The 14449-nt window shown below is 37.2% G+C and overlaps 3 protein-coding genes across 3 annotated transcripts; 2 read left to right on the top strand and 1 right to left on the bottom strand.

The window, feature by feature from the left end:
- Positions 1 to 411: 411 nt before the first annotated feature.
- RpL27 (Ribosomal protein L27) lies at positions 412 to 2341 on the top strand. Its single transcript, XM_053753702.1, has 3 exons — positions 412 to 545; positions 901 to 1130; positions 2118 to 2341. Exons 2-3 carry the CDS (start codon positions 912 to 914, stop codon positions 2301 to 2303), a joined length of 405 nt encoding a protein of 134 aa, XP_053609677.1. The 5' UTR covers positions 412 to 545; positions 901 to 911; the 3' UTR covers positions 2304 to 2341.
- Positions 2342 to 2862: 521 nt separating this feature from the next.
- Positions 2863 to 9816, bottom strand: DCTN2-p50 (Dynactin 2, p50 subunit). The gene is made up of 9 exons (XM_053753701.1): positions 9658 to 9816; positions 9374 to 9576; positions 8709 to 8844; positions 8032 to 8138; positions 7321 to 7437; positions 6784 to 6859; positions 6111 to 6269; positions 4778 to 4874; positions 2863 to 4445 (listed from the first exon to the last, which is right to left on the bottom strand). The coding sequence occupies exons 1-9, from the start codon at positions 9691 to 9693 to the stop codon at positions 4264 to 4266; spliced, it is 1113 nt and encodes a 370-aa protein (XP_053609676.1). The 5' UTR covers positions 9694 to 9816; the 3' UTR covers positions 2863 to 4263.
- A 1680-nt stretch (positions 9817 to 11496) lies between these two features.
- Positions 11497 to 13946, top strand: LOC128674629 (uncharacterized protein). The gene has a single exon (XM_053753336.2). It carries the CDS (start codon positions 11629 to 11631, stop codon positions 12295 to 12297), a length of 669 nt encoding a protein of 222 aa, XP_053609311.1. The 5' UTR covers positions 11497 to 11628; the 3' UTR covers positions 12298 to 13946.
- The last annotated feature ends 503 nt before the right edge of the window (positions 13947 to 14449 follow it).

The raw sequence follows: 14449 nt of genomic DNA, 5'->3' as shown, positions 1-14449 counted from the left end.
AATCCTTCCTTTTTCCTTTAAACTCGCACCACGAATGCGTAGAAGGTTTTTTGGTCGTAAATCTGCAACAATATAGAAAATTGGGGCTATTTGCCTCCAGTGGCAATTGATAGTGGTTTGTATACCTTAGTTGGACCAGTAGCGCCATCTGCGCTGAGCTTTGCGTAATATTAGTAGGTACTTACGGAGTACCTACTTAATACAGATTTTTAAAATGCTTTATCTGAACATTAGTCATCTTATAATAAAGTTAATACTTACACACGGTAAGAAAAAGTGCAACTTTAACAATCGTACCGTAGGTACGTAAACCGATTAACCGCTTAGTCGATTTGTAGTGAGTGCTTCACTCAGATATATAAAAACATCATGGAATTAGTAGTACTGTACTTACTAAATCCATGGAAAACAATACAATGAAGGTGCTTCACATATTTGTGATGTTGCCACACAGAATATAATTTTGACAGATGTCATTAATCATTTTTGACATTTTAAGTCAACTGGCAACTTGGTGTCTTTTTTTGTCAACTGGCAAAAGGAATGTGAGTTTCGTAAATTATTACAAGAATATCTTTAAAAATCTCTAGTTAAATTACTATTAAAACCTAAAATTTTTCGCGTATATCAATGTTCGTAAATCCCTTGTATCGGCCATATGAATATTTTCATGCCGAACTGTGAAAAAACTTAATAAATTCTATCCAAAGTTTGTGATGTTCACACAGTTTTTAGTGGTGGTTTTTATGTTTTAACAGCTATTCATTGTTGAATAAAACTCAAGTATGTGGGGATAGTGTCAATAACTCCATATGAACAAATCCCAGATAAAATATAGCATTTTTCAGAGGTTAAGTGAAAATCAAAATATTGTTTTTGAAGGTTAGTTTCTTTCCGCAGATCCATCGAAGATGGGTAAGATTATGAAACCTGGAAGAGTGGTGCTGGTCCTAAGTGGCCGGTACGCGGGCCGCAAAGCCATTGTAGTCAAAAACTACGACGAAGGCACCTCCGACAAACCATACGGACATGCTTTCGTCACCGGCATCGACAGATATCCACGCAAAGTCCACAAAAGGATGGGCAAAAACAAAATTCACCAGCGTTCGAAGATAAAGCCTTTCGTCAAGGTAAGGATTTGTTTATCTTATTGATATCAACACTTGCTACTAGCCATAGGTAAACTACTACTACTAGTTTGTGTGAAACTAGCTGCGTCCCCCGCCGTTTCGCTCCCTTGGTAAAACAGGGATAAGAAGTTAGGGTATGTCAGTCAGGAATAATTTGGCTTCCTACTAGTGATAGAATTTTGGAAATTGTTTTGAGTAGGTAGTTCCCATGATACCCCCAACACACAAACTGACCAATGTTCATATTTATGATTATTTTAAATTATAAAATCGTTATCTATGTAAATTAAGGCAGCTATGCTAGCTTTAATTTAGAATTGAAGAATTGCTATTTCATTTATTATATTCTGACCTTTTTTTAACTAAAAAATCATTATTATTTTTAGTTAGTTTTTTATTAGTTCAAGTTCTGTTACTTTGATAGGTATATTAAATACATGTTTAGTATCAATGTCTATTTCAAAGTATTTAAATATAATTGCTTATAAATAATGAATACCTATTATACCCCCTCTTCATCTCATATTGAATTTGCTAAATACAAACTTTATGGATATAATGATGAGAAACAACTGTCTGAGTTAAGACTCCATTAAAATTATGGTAATAGTGTAAATATTACTTACAAACTGGAATTTAGTTATTAAGCTGAGATAATATTTATCCATAACAATAATATTTATTAACAAAATAATGAAAAATTATAATTTAGACTTAATATTTTCATGACTCTTCATCAACAGTGTCATTCACTCTCTAATACATAAAGCCCATCTCATTCATAATAAAAATCTTAATTCTTCATAAGTCTGAATAATGATTTGGTTAAAAATAACTTTAACATTAACGAGGAGGACTTTCATGTGTTAGAGAGTGAATGACACTGTTGATGATGTTGTGAGACCATCTCAAATACATGAGAGCCCTCCTTCAATCATTTCCATGTTAATGTTAATACTTCTTTTAACCAAAACAATAACATTTCAGCTAGTGAACTACAACCACTTGATGCCCACACGTTACTCCGTTGACTTCAGCTTCGAGAAGTTCAGTGCAAAGGACCTGAAGGACCCTGCCAAGCGCAAGAAGCTCCGTTTTAACACACGAGTCCGCTTTGAAGAGAGGTACAAGAGCGGGAAGAACAAGTGGTTCTTCCAAAAGCTTAGGTTCTAAGGTGTAATTTTAAAAATAAACATTACTACTGTAATGCATACTTTGTTTTATTTTAAGATCTAATCAAAATAAAAGCATTTAAGATTCCTGCATCTTCAATGAAGACTTACTTCTTACTTGATGAAAAGAAAGAAAAGAAACTCTCTTTGCTCTTACTACATAAAAAGGCATGTTGTTTTCTGGTCCAAGGATTTTGTCCCATTAATGAGACCATGAAGGAGAATTATGTATTTCTTGTAGTCCCATTTCTGTGTTCAGTAATATGTTAAGTTAATATTCCCTCTATAATACGAGTTATTATTCCTCCTGCATATACAAACTTTTTAATGTTAGTTTTTAAATTTGTATTTTCCTTTACAAAACCTCGTCTTTTGATGAACTGTATACAATGCATGTGTAGTGTAGTAGCAAATTCCTTCCCAATAAATATGATCCTAAGAAAGTGGCAATCTTTTAATATAAAACTATCTATATATTAAAATATACATACGAAATCCAGACATAGATAAAAAAAACATTACATTACAAATTGGGTATTATTGTAATAAAACTGCTTGAGTAATAATTATAGCTTTATTTGTAATAAATAAGCAATCTCCCTAACCATCTCAAAAAAACTTTACAAAGTATATTGAGACTAACTAGTGTGTGCACAAGAATACATTAAAATCGTTGATAATATAAATAAGTTGTTGAACAAAGCCAGAAAAGAAATTTAGCCATAATCTAAATTCAAGCTTTTTTTAGAAATAATTCCTCAAAAGTCATTGTTTCACATCATAATCAGTCTTGAAGACGCGATCATAGCTGTGTAGCTGCAAGTTAAATCATTTAAGTGTGTCTTACAAAAATATCACACATTCGAATTTTATTTATACAGTTTTTAGTTCAATTTTAATTGAGTTAGTGGAATAATTGTCTTATGAATGTCAAAATGCGATAATTATGGTATTTTCGGAGCTTTAGTTTAATTGAATGAAGTATTTAAAAAGCGTCAAAGACAAGGCGCTATTGCTTTTTGATAATATTATAATATGTACAATCAACAGCACGTCAAGTTACCCTGTATGACCTCTATGGCGCGGTAATAGCGGCGATGAATATCGGGTAGGTTGATGTGCTGTTGACTGTACTGCTATGAAGATTTGAAGAATCACACTTTTTGACTGTAGTTACATTTAAGTCTGCAGCTAGAGTAGCATTTAATTTATTTCATTATTACATGTCTAGACTACACTGGTCTGGCTAATGACTTTTTATACATTGGCAATATTGGGTCTACATGCTCACTCCATGTTTCTGAACAACTTTTAGTATGGGAGTAAGTCCGAAATCGCGAAAAAAATCTGCTTATTCTAGTGGAAAATGTAGGTATGGATCAACCGATTTCTTTTTCGCGATTTCAAGGTTGCTTCCATACGAAAAGTTGTTCAGTACCATGGACTGAGCACGTAGACAAAATAATGCCAATGTATAAGAAATCACCCTGTATACCTAATGCTCGTTCGATACAGATATGATGCCGGCTACGCGCTTTCATCGAACCCTGATAGACGTCGACGCGATGCATGAACGTAGTTTGCAATGTAATGAGTACTTTTATTTACCGCAATGAAAAACCAGCAATGTATGCCAAATCCGCCCGAACTGTTCCGCGATAGTGTGGAGCCGGCATTACATTAACATCCGAGCACAAACTATCATACAAGTTTTACATTTTTACTTTTAACAAGCTTAGCACACTTTCACCCAGCAATATGACATTTATCGAAAATTTATATGAATGAACAAGACGCCAACTGTCCGCAAGCAAATAAGTTGCCAATGTAAAATATGTCTACAGAAGAAACTTTAAAGCTCAATTTTCAATGAACATAATATTGCTGGGTGGGAGCGGTATAAATTATTGAACCATTAATTCTTTCAACATAATTAAAATAATACCAGTGAAAAAAGGTTATCACGCGGTTACCAACTTGCCAATTCTGTCGTCCAGCTTCTTGATCTCCTTCTGGAGGCTGTCGATGTTGTGAGCAAAAACTTCCTGGACGCCTTGCAGTAACTCTTTGTTGTTTTGGACGCCGCTTGCTATCGTGCTCTGTAGAGTTTCTAGCTCTGTTAGCGATTTGCTGAAGTTGCTTGCTGGAATAAAAAAATATTTAGTATTTTTAATGGACGGCGAGAATTATTTCTTAAAGCATTATTAGTATATAGTATAAATAGTATAAATTTTTTATATAAAAAAGTATAAAACTACTAGCTATTTCGCGGCGACTGATGGACACATAACCTAACAGTTGAATGGTAAAAAAAATATTCCCAAAGAGGGTTAACATCAGGCAGGCGGCATGTTGTAAAATCACGTCGTAATCTTCGAAATTTAATGGTTAATTTTTACGGCTTTTGGGGCTTCACAGCTCCGAACTCGCGATGACGAGAGAGAGAGAGAGCTTTTATTAAAAACATGGAATTACCTTGATGATGAAGCGCTTCCAACGTCTCCATCCGTTCCAATAATTCTGTATGCGAAAACCCATCTATTTCTTTCATAAATTTATATAATTCATTGACCTGAAAAAAATAAACTTTTAATAATTTTACAGCACATTTAATATTGCTTTGTATCTAATGCTGGCAACACATACATCGATTTAAGGGACAAAAGAATAGGATGCAGGTATACAAAAGAAAGAGAAGCAGCACGGCCTTCCCTTTCTTTCAAATACGTGCATCCTTTTTTGCGGCAGGTGCGTGCCTAAAATAAATTCGTTTTGTTATCTAAGGAAAGCGGTACAATTTGTTGTAAATGTCGATTGAGCTGGAATAGTGGGACAGTGGATCGCGCTTCTACCCGAGATTGTGGAGGTTAAGCATCTTTGCAATGGTCGGTCATGGGATGGGTGAGCAAAACATATTATCTCTCTTTATATATGTATTTAAATCATGTCATGCTATGTGTGTTAGTACATTTTGTTTTGTGTAATAAATTATTTTTTTATTGTATTATATCTCGGGTTTCTAGATGTTTCAGAAGGCATGTTAAGTCCTTGGCTCCCGGCTGTATTTGCAGTAATTAGAACCCATCCCTTCACATTGTACCTAAAGCATTCTATCTTGGCTCATACTATTTATCCATATATCTTATTCCAGGTTACTATTCTACCTGAAACTGTCACTGTAGTACATTTTCAGTAAATTCACAAACTTAATAGAGTACCAGGGACCGGACCGCTATCCCTTTCACGGGTTTTGAAGGGGTTTTTGGAATGGGTTTGCTTTCGAAAGCCGTTCGGTGCTGTAACCCGTTCAATTTGCTTTGGTAAGCGCTATATCAACGACTACAAAACCCTTTCTTTAGCGTAAGTCATACGAAGGAGTTACCCGTTCAGATAGCAGGCTAATTTATGCTTCAAGCTCAGGCCATACGGTATTAATTTGAATAAATTGCAATGCACAACAAATACCTACTAAGCGCGTGCGGTAAAGCGTTGCGTTATTATTTACACGATTCAATGTGTCGTTTCGTGTCTTTTAGGCTCTTCACATACGGAGCTACGCAAATTTGCACAGGAGCGGGGTGTGATGAAAACTACACCCCCTCTCCCCCCGCAGGCATTGAAGGGGAAAGCCAAACAGGGTAAGCGCTATAACGAACGGGTTACCCCTTCGAAAGATTTAGCCATATCATATAGGAAATGCTTTGAAAGGGTTAGCCTCACCATATGGGATAGTCATTGGATTAAGCAAACGAACGGCTTGTCCGGTCCCTGGTACGTACATTCAAGTTTTTGACATATTAGTATATACCTTAGCGTCTAAGTCAGGATTGTTAGGTCTGACGGCGGCCTTGAGCGCGTCCACGTTGGCGAGTAATGCGGTCACACGCGCCTCCGCCGCAGACACCTCGCTCGCGCGCAGCAGTGACGTCTGCGCGGCCAGCGTCCGCGCCGCGCCGCATAGCGTCGCCTAGCATGGACATAGTTGAGTTAAATTAGCAAAAGTTGTATTGAACTGAAAACTGTGTCTGTGGTGGGCCGCATAGCGTCGCCTAGCATGGACGTCATAGAATAGAATAAGCTTTGTTGCATTGCATACACACATCCAACAAACATTTTACTAATACAAGTAAAACTAAAGTGTGCGTGCAATAGTTATCATCGTGTTAAAATTAACAAAAAGCCATCGAAATCTTGTAGATAAAAACTCACAACACAACTGCTGAAATTATTTTTAAAATAAGAATAACAAAAACATGTCAAGTGCGAGTCAAACTTGAGACCAGACGACAAACAAGAAAAGCTGTAATCTGTTGACCAACATACATTTGCGGGTGTACGAACTCATTTTGTATGAAACGAACTACAAATATAAGTTTGTAATAGATTTTGAAAAAGTAATAAGCTAAAGTTTATAAAGACGCCCTGACTAAGAAAAGAATCAAGATGCCCAGACGAAAGAAAGGGACAAAATATAAACATACTTGTCCAGTAGCTGCCTGTAGTCTTCTAAAGGCGTCCTCATCTTTCACACCAGCCGCCTGTTCTAATTTATGTAACCTAAAAACAAGTACAGTTCGTCTATCAACAGTTGAAAATAACTGAGGGCGCTGCTGTTTCCTCTTGGCTGGAAACAACAGGGGTTTTTCAGCCAATCTTTTTCAATAAATAGCTATCAAAATAACAACTTATTTATTTATTAAAATAGACATACAGACAAATTACAATTTTGCATTTTTATTCTTCAGCGCTATACATTGCTGCACAAGTACAGTGGCCAAATTTAATGTACACAGCATGATCATCTAAAATGAGCCATGTATTAGTACTCAGATACATTCACATAAATTAACTAATAAAATTATTACGAGAAAATAAAACAATTGTAAAGCAAATTCTAGGGGAACAGCTTAATTATAGAATTTCGGAATTCTCTTGTCTTGCCAAAGATATCTAAGCCATTAGTTTTATTGTAATTTTATTGTAATTGTATTAAGTAGTTTTATTGTACTCATGCATACCTGTGTTCTAGCTGTGCTATTCTGGTGGTCTGCGCTAGATTCACTTCAGGTTTGAGCTTCAGACGTGTGGTCACCACGGCCTCACCCTTCTTTTGTGCTTTAGCAGCCAAGATGTCCCTGGAAACATGTCGAGGTCATCCTCATGGAGTGTCATGCCGGTGTTCAACAAGAGTTCCTTGGGATCAAGACTTGTAAACACGTAATGCAACGGATAGGGATAGATGCAGAAGTAGATGAGAGGAGAGGTCTGTGCAAACTGTGGGACATTACGGCAAAAAAAAAGGAAGGAATCTAACAAGACCAATACAACTATCTATTGATATCAAATGGCAAGTACCCGCATACAGATACTAGAGAGCTAAATAGTCAACCAGTGTGTAGGTATCCATGCCTGCTGCACACCATTATTGGTGCTTCCTGAAGGCTGGCGAGACTAAGCTGCAGAATGGACCCAGTCAAGAGAACCTAATTGCAGAAACTAGTGAGAGAAATACTTGTGAAGTTAGTTTGAAATACTTTATTTAAAGAAAAAAAAAATGTGCTGTAAACCGTTTAGGAGTGCCCTCATATAGGGCCGATTCTGGATGCACAATCAGGTCATACTTATTATAATAAATAATGCATTGTCATGGAAACTAAAGTGATATGGAAAGTTTTAGCTCTGTAGGACAGGTGAAACTAAACAAAAGCTTGAAAAAACAACAATCATACTTGAGTTTCTCTGCTTTGGGGTCTATTAACTCTCCTTCTTCCAGTTTGAGCTCCTCCAACAATCGCTTGGTGGTATTTATCTGAGCTGCTAATTTAACAAACTCTTCCTGCAAATAAGAATAAAGTATCATTTAATTGGGACAATGATTATGGAAAAATGTGATAGTGCATTTTTACTTTTAATTAAATTCTATAAGGAAATAATACAGTTTAGAGTTTATTTAGCTGTCTAAATACTCTGAAAACAGACTAAATCCCTACAAATAATATTTATTACAGTCTTATATATAGTAGTTCATCTGACCTCGATGGTGCAGTGGTAAAGTTCTTGCCTTTGAACTGAGAGGTCCCGGGTTCGATCCCCGCTCAGGTCATGATGGAAAATGATCTTTTTCTGATTGGCTCAGGTCTTGGATGTTTATCTATATATGTATTTGATATTTAAAATATAGTATCGTTGAGTTTGTATCCCATAACACAAGTCTAGATTTATCTCTTTCTATATTTATCTCTTTTTCTGTAACAATAATGCCTCTTTTTATTCTGTTGTGGGTCAACTGGAAGAAATTTCTATAGAAATAATAGTACCTTTTACATTCTATTTACCAATGCCATTACAGAACTTTAGTAACTAAACTACTCTACTGATTTGTCTTTAAGATCATTTGGAAATGTACCTTTTCATCCTCTGTAGCCTTGTTCTGCTGTTCAGCAACTTGCTCCAGCAGCTCAGAGAATTCACAACGCAGTCGGTTGTACCTCTCCAGTGTTGTCTCCGGCTCTCCTTCTGCTGCCAACTCCCATTCTCCGGATCTATTGTGAATCAATATGAATTGAAAAAAGATAGAGTGGGAAAGGAGACCCTAGCTCTATTGCTCAATGGCTAAGTAAAAGACCTATATAATATAATCGAAAATAGGCTTCCATAAAACAACTCCTCGATTTCTATGCCTGTCAGGGTCCATAATTGTTTCAAATGTTTGTGATGACCTTGGTGGTGCAGTGGTAAAGTGCATGCCTCTGAACCGAGAGGTCCCGGGTTCAATCCCGGTCGGGTCATGATGGAAAATGATCTTTTTCTGATTGGATATATGTACTTGTTATAAAATATAGTACCCTTAAGTTAGTATCCCATAACACAAGTTTCGAACTTACTTTGGGGCTAACTCAATCTGTGTGATTTGTCCCTTAAATAATAGGTTTTACAAATATATCATTTGCAAAACCTATTACCTATTTACAGACTGAAAATAAAGATTTTAATTGGAATTATTTACAAAATAGCATAGAGTAACCCTTAACTCCAGAGTATACAAAACGTGATATTATTTATTACATTTACCTGTACCCGATTCTTATTTTCCGGCTGAGTCTGTCTGAGAAATCGACATTACCAGTCAAGAACTTCCCTTTGAATTTATTGAAAGAATCTTTAACAGAAAGATGCAATTGCTCAATGCATTCATTCTCCTCCTCTTCAAAGGTGTCTGATTGATCAGCCTCCGGCAAATCGCCAGTCTCGTAAACATCGGGCTGGTCGTATGCCTTCAAAAACAAATTCTGATAAATGCAAGATTCGTCATAAAAATCAATATTTCATCAATTAATTTTTAACTTGATACGTACTATACCGGGGAGATTCTCGTATTTAGGATCTGCCATTGTAGCTTCTAAAGTAAAATATTACAGATGTTTTGCTGTATTAATGTCCCAATTTTATTTTAGTTTACTGTTAGAAATGGGCAAAATGACGTCAGTCAATATCAAAAGAAAAAGAATAGCCTGCCTGCTGTCATTGTCGACTGTAATCTGTCATCGTGCATGCATGAATAGTGATGTGCCGTCCTAAAATACTCAGATCGCGAAAAAGTCGATATAAAAAATATTTTCGGAAGCGAGAACTTTCTGAATATACTTTCTGAATAAGTATTTCAGTCCTAAAATTCTAGGTTTCTACCCTAAAAACCTGATTATGGGATGACTCTTCTCTTATCTCGCGGGAGCTAGGTGATTATGCTCGACCGCCACAAAGGGAAGATCTTCCCTTCCGCCAGGCTAGGTGTTGCACCTGGGGAACCGCACGGCTCCGACGGTGTCATGTCGGAGGTTGTATTTATGCTTCCAATCGAAAACGCACTGTCTGCGCGGTCTAGGCTTGTTAGCTGTCCATAGTGAGTCGACCGTTGTGCCATCTGTCCGTAGTGTCCTGGATCACTTGTGTGGCTTGTTATTAGTTGCGTTTGGTCGGCTTTTTACATCTGCGCCGTTGTGCATGTGGCGTGGTAGATGTCGCCACATTACTCCTCCCCAAGACCGAAGGTCTGATGAAGTCTTGATGTGCAGTCTGTGCTTCTCGTGTGTGCCATGTTACTCGATGTCCCAGTGAGTCGGGATGCGTAGGTTGAGCTCGTAGTCTGCGGTGAGTCGAGACTGTCGTGAGCGGAATATGACTTGTTGGCACCGGTCCCTACATGGCTGCCACGCCGGTGAGTGCGCGCGTCCAGACGTGGGCTGCAGGGTGCGTCGGCGTCGATGAAGTCGAAGAGAGTTGCGGGTGCCAGAACCAGGAAGCGCGTTGCGTCGGCTGCGATGGTCCTGTAGATGCCCTTGAAGATGAGTGATGGCTTGCTGCTGCGAGTGACTGTTTGCTGCTGACTTGAGACCAATGAGGGTGCGAGGAGTGATGGTGAAGATTGGAGAGTATGACGTTGGCGATGGCTGCTTCAATAACGTCGGGTGTGATGATGACGAAGGCTGCTTTCAATCACGTCGGGTGTGATGATGGCGAAGGCTGCTTTCTATCACGTCGGGTGTGATGATGACGAAGGCTGCTTTCAATCACGTCGGGGTCACCACTTGTAGCGGGAGCTAGGTGATTATGCTCGACCGCCACAAAGGGAAGATCTTCCCTTCCGCCAGGCTAGGTGTTGCGCCTGGGGAACCGCACGGCTCCGACGGTGTCATGTCGGAGGTTGTATTTATGCTTCCAATCGAAAACGCACTGTCTGCGCGGTCTAGGCTTGTTAGCTGTCCATAGTGAGTCGACCGTTGTGCCATCTGTCCGTAGTGTCCTGGATCACTTGTGTGGCTTGTTATTAGTTGCGTTTGGTCGGCTTTTTACATCTGCGCCGTTGTGCATGTGGCGTGGTAGATGTCGCCACAGTACCTATGTCTCTGGGCTTGTTTTGGGCTTTAAGTCTAGATTTCACTGGACTTGTGCTAAAATCTGGGTGGAATCTTTAATTTGTAATTGAGACAATGTTCCCGAGATAAGTTTAGTCGATATTAAAAGGAGGAATATCTTAGAACATGGCCAGCGTTTTTAGTCATTCATTTTGGTAGTAATGTACCACAAGACAAAAATAATTTAATGACTAAGAAGTACAACACTAGTTAATAGGACAGTCATAAAGAGCCTGTGCTTTGGTATTCTGTGGTCATCATAAACACACACGTCATCTTTGACTTTTGAATCCATGACTCACGTTTAATTTCGTTTGTCTGATTGTCTAGTTTCATCATACATTCGTCAGAAAGTCTTATTAAATTGCCGGTTTCGATCATCTATTTACCAGTGCAGGTACAGAAACAGCAAAAATGAGTCTACAGTGGACAATAATTGCCACGTTTTTATACGCGGAGATTGCGGTGGTTCTGCTCTTGACTCTGCCAATTGCGAGTCCTTCTAGATGGCAGAAGTTCTTCAAGTCAAAGTTTCTAGCTTACGTAAGTAGTCAAGCGTCTATTTACTTCCTCGTACTGGTCGGCGTGTTGATTTTATGTTTGCTGGATGCGATTCGCGAGATGCAGAAGTATTCTAGCATCGAGCCGACAGATCATCAGCATTTGGATGCGGAGATGCAAGGAAATATGCGTTTGTTCCGCGCACAGCGAAACTTCTACATTTCTGGCTTCGCATTGTTCCTTCTTATTGTGATTCGTCGTATGGTGCAGATGATTTCTGAATTGGCGACCCTGCTGGCTCAATGTGAAGCGAATTTCAGGCAAGCGCAAAGCGCCACTGTTGCCGCCAAATCTCTGATAAGTCAACAAGGCGCCGGAGACGAGAAAAGCAAGCAGGAGGTTGAGGAACTTAAGAGTAAAATTGATGTGTTGGAGAAAGAGTTGATTAGAGAGAAGAAGGATAAAGAAGCTGTGAAATCTCAAGCTGAAAGTCTGAACAAGGAGTATGATCGCCTTGCAGAGGAGCACAGCAAGTTGCAGAAGAAGATTACTGTCGCAAGCGGGGATAAGAAGGATGAATAAAGACTGAGAAATTTGTGATTGTGACAAAATGATTGTTACTGGCCATCATGAAAAGTAAGATTGATATTGGCTTGACATTTAAATATTGGCTTGTATTAAACTGCATTTCATCAAAAATTTGTCAGAAAGTATTTTGCATTTCATCGTTAAATATCTTTGCATTTCATAAGGCGCACATATGCACGTATGTCAGCTACTTGCGCAGTAACTGGCATACAAGTGAGTATGCTGCTGGTATGTGTATTTCTGCTATTATTGTAGCAACATTATTATCTCTAATACCTCCAGTGGAATGTTTACAGTTAATTATTCATGATTATGTCATGTGTAGATGGTGACTAAGAAAAGTGAGGTATATATATATGTTAATTGATTGTGAATATCTACTGTAGAAGCCTTATATTGAAATCCAAAAAATGATTGTTCATAATTTTTCCCAATTTTGTTTGTAATCTTCTCAAAAATGTCTAATTTATTTTTGTAAGTGATTATTTAATTTAACTTGGATTGTGTTTATGAAGTTGATGTGGGTGTGAACAATATATGGACTGAAAATTGAATGGAAATATGTTCAAAAATATACAAGAAATCTTCATGAATAGTCATTGTCTTGATGTAATGGGCGCTCGTTTATTATCAGAGTAAATATTGTTTTTAGGAGAAATCTTAATTCTACCTTGTCGACTATGTTGTGCATATTTTTTTAGTTTTAGCAGTGCATTTTTGTTGGAAATATGTTTGCTTGAATTTGTGTGTGTACGAAAATCATTCAGAATCTAATTGTACCTAGCTGTTATGTCATTTCTTTTATACCTTAAAATAGGTGGTAGATTTTTTTAGGTCTCCTTACACATTATCTGATCGATTGATATAAGACAAACATTATATCTTAATAATGTTTGTCTTATATCAATAGATCTTAAGAAATGATGAGTTAATTAGTACTGATAACAGTGACAAGCAACATTTAATAAATATATATAATATATGAATATTTATTTAAATAAATGATCTAAAAGTTTTTCATGGTGTTAGGTACAGCTTAACATCGAAAGACTTGCTAGACTAATACAATTATTTATAAGATTGAGCTTACACGAAGTCAACTGCAGATTCTTGAAAAATGGTATTTGAATAGTTTTTGAGGATTAACTGAACAAAATGGAAGTCTGGCTCCACTCCACCCATTTTCTGAAATAAACTGGCCTCATTTTTGTATTCACCTGCTGTGAAAACAAGCAAGGTACCTGACATTTCGGTATTTTTTTGTATAAATATTTTATGATGTCATAACATAATGCATACATAAATTGAATCCTTGTAAAATTTGTTCATTTTAATGATTTATAACTTTGCTTTGTATAAATTAAATATTCAACTAATGTTTGGGTAAATGGCAAGCAAAGTTGCACCTAGTTTACACAAATCACATACACGGCTATGATAAAATGTTGTATGGTACCTCAAATATTATATTTTCATACGGCGCACGATACTTGTGATATTTAAAAAAATGTTTATGGTTTTGATTTTCCAAAATTAGTCGAATCTGAATTTGTGTACACTAGGCTTAAGGTATTTGGTAGTTTCTAATACTAGGTAAGTTATTTTGGCGGTGTGTTTAATAATATATTATGTTTTTATTTATATCATAGTTGTTTTTTTTTTAATTTTACATAACCTCGAGCTTGTTTTATATTTATGTACTTACTAATGTACTAATGCAATGTGTTTACACTTAAAAGTCCGGTACAGGCTGATAAAATATTCATATTATCTGTTATAAACAGTGATTATAGTGTAATATTTTAAATATAGTTATCAACATCTTGCCATTGGGCATGGACCTTGGCCTACTTGGAGGACTGGATTTTGGACTCTAATTGGCCCAAACAAGGAGAATATCCAGAGGTGGGACATTAGTCCGTTCAATAAAGGAGTTGTAGAATGCGCTAGCGCACTCCAATAAATTTATTTTCAAAAACATGGTTAGAATGCCCAGGGAGTAAATTTACTCAAAATCTAGGTGTATAGATGGGGTAGGAGATGGACACTACACTCTCTATATGCCAGCTCATGTCGCGATTCTCATCAAACCATGTCTCTGCTCCGTCCAAAATGTTGGACCACCAAATTAAATAGGTATTCATCA

This window comes from Plodia interpunctella, chromosome 13 (assembly GCF_027563975.2).
Source record: "Plodia interpunctella isolate USDA-ARS_2022_Savannah chromosome 13, ilPloInte3.2, whole genome shotgun sequence".
Lineage (NCBI taxonomy): Eukaryota > Metazoa > Arthropoda > Insecta > Lepidoptera > Pyralidae > Plodia > Plodia interpunctella.
The sequence above is the reverse complement of the archived record's forward strand: the minus strand, read 5'-3'. Positions and strand labels throughout refer to the sequence as shown.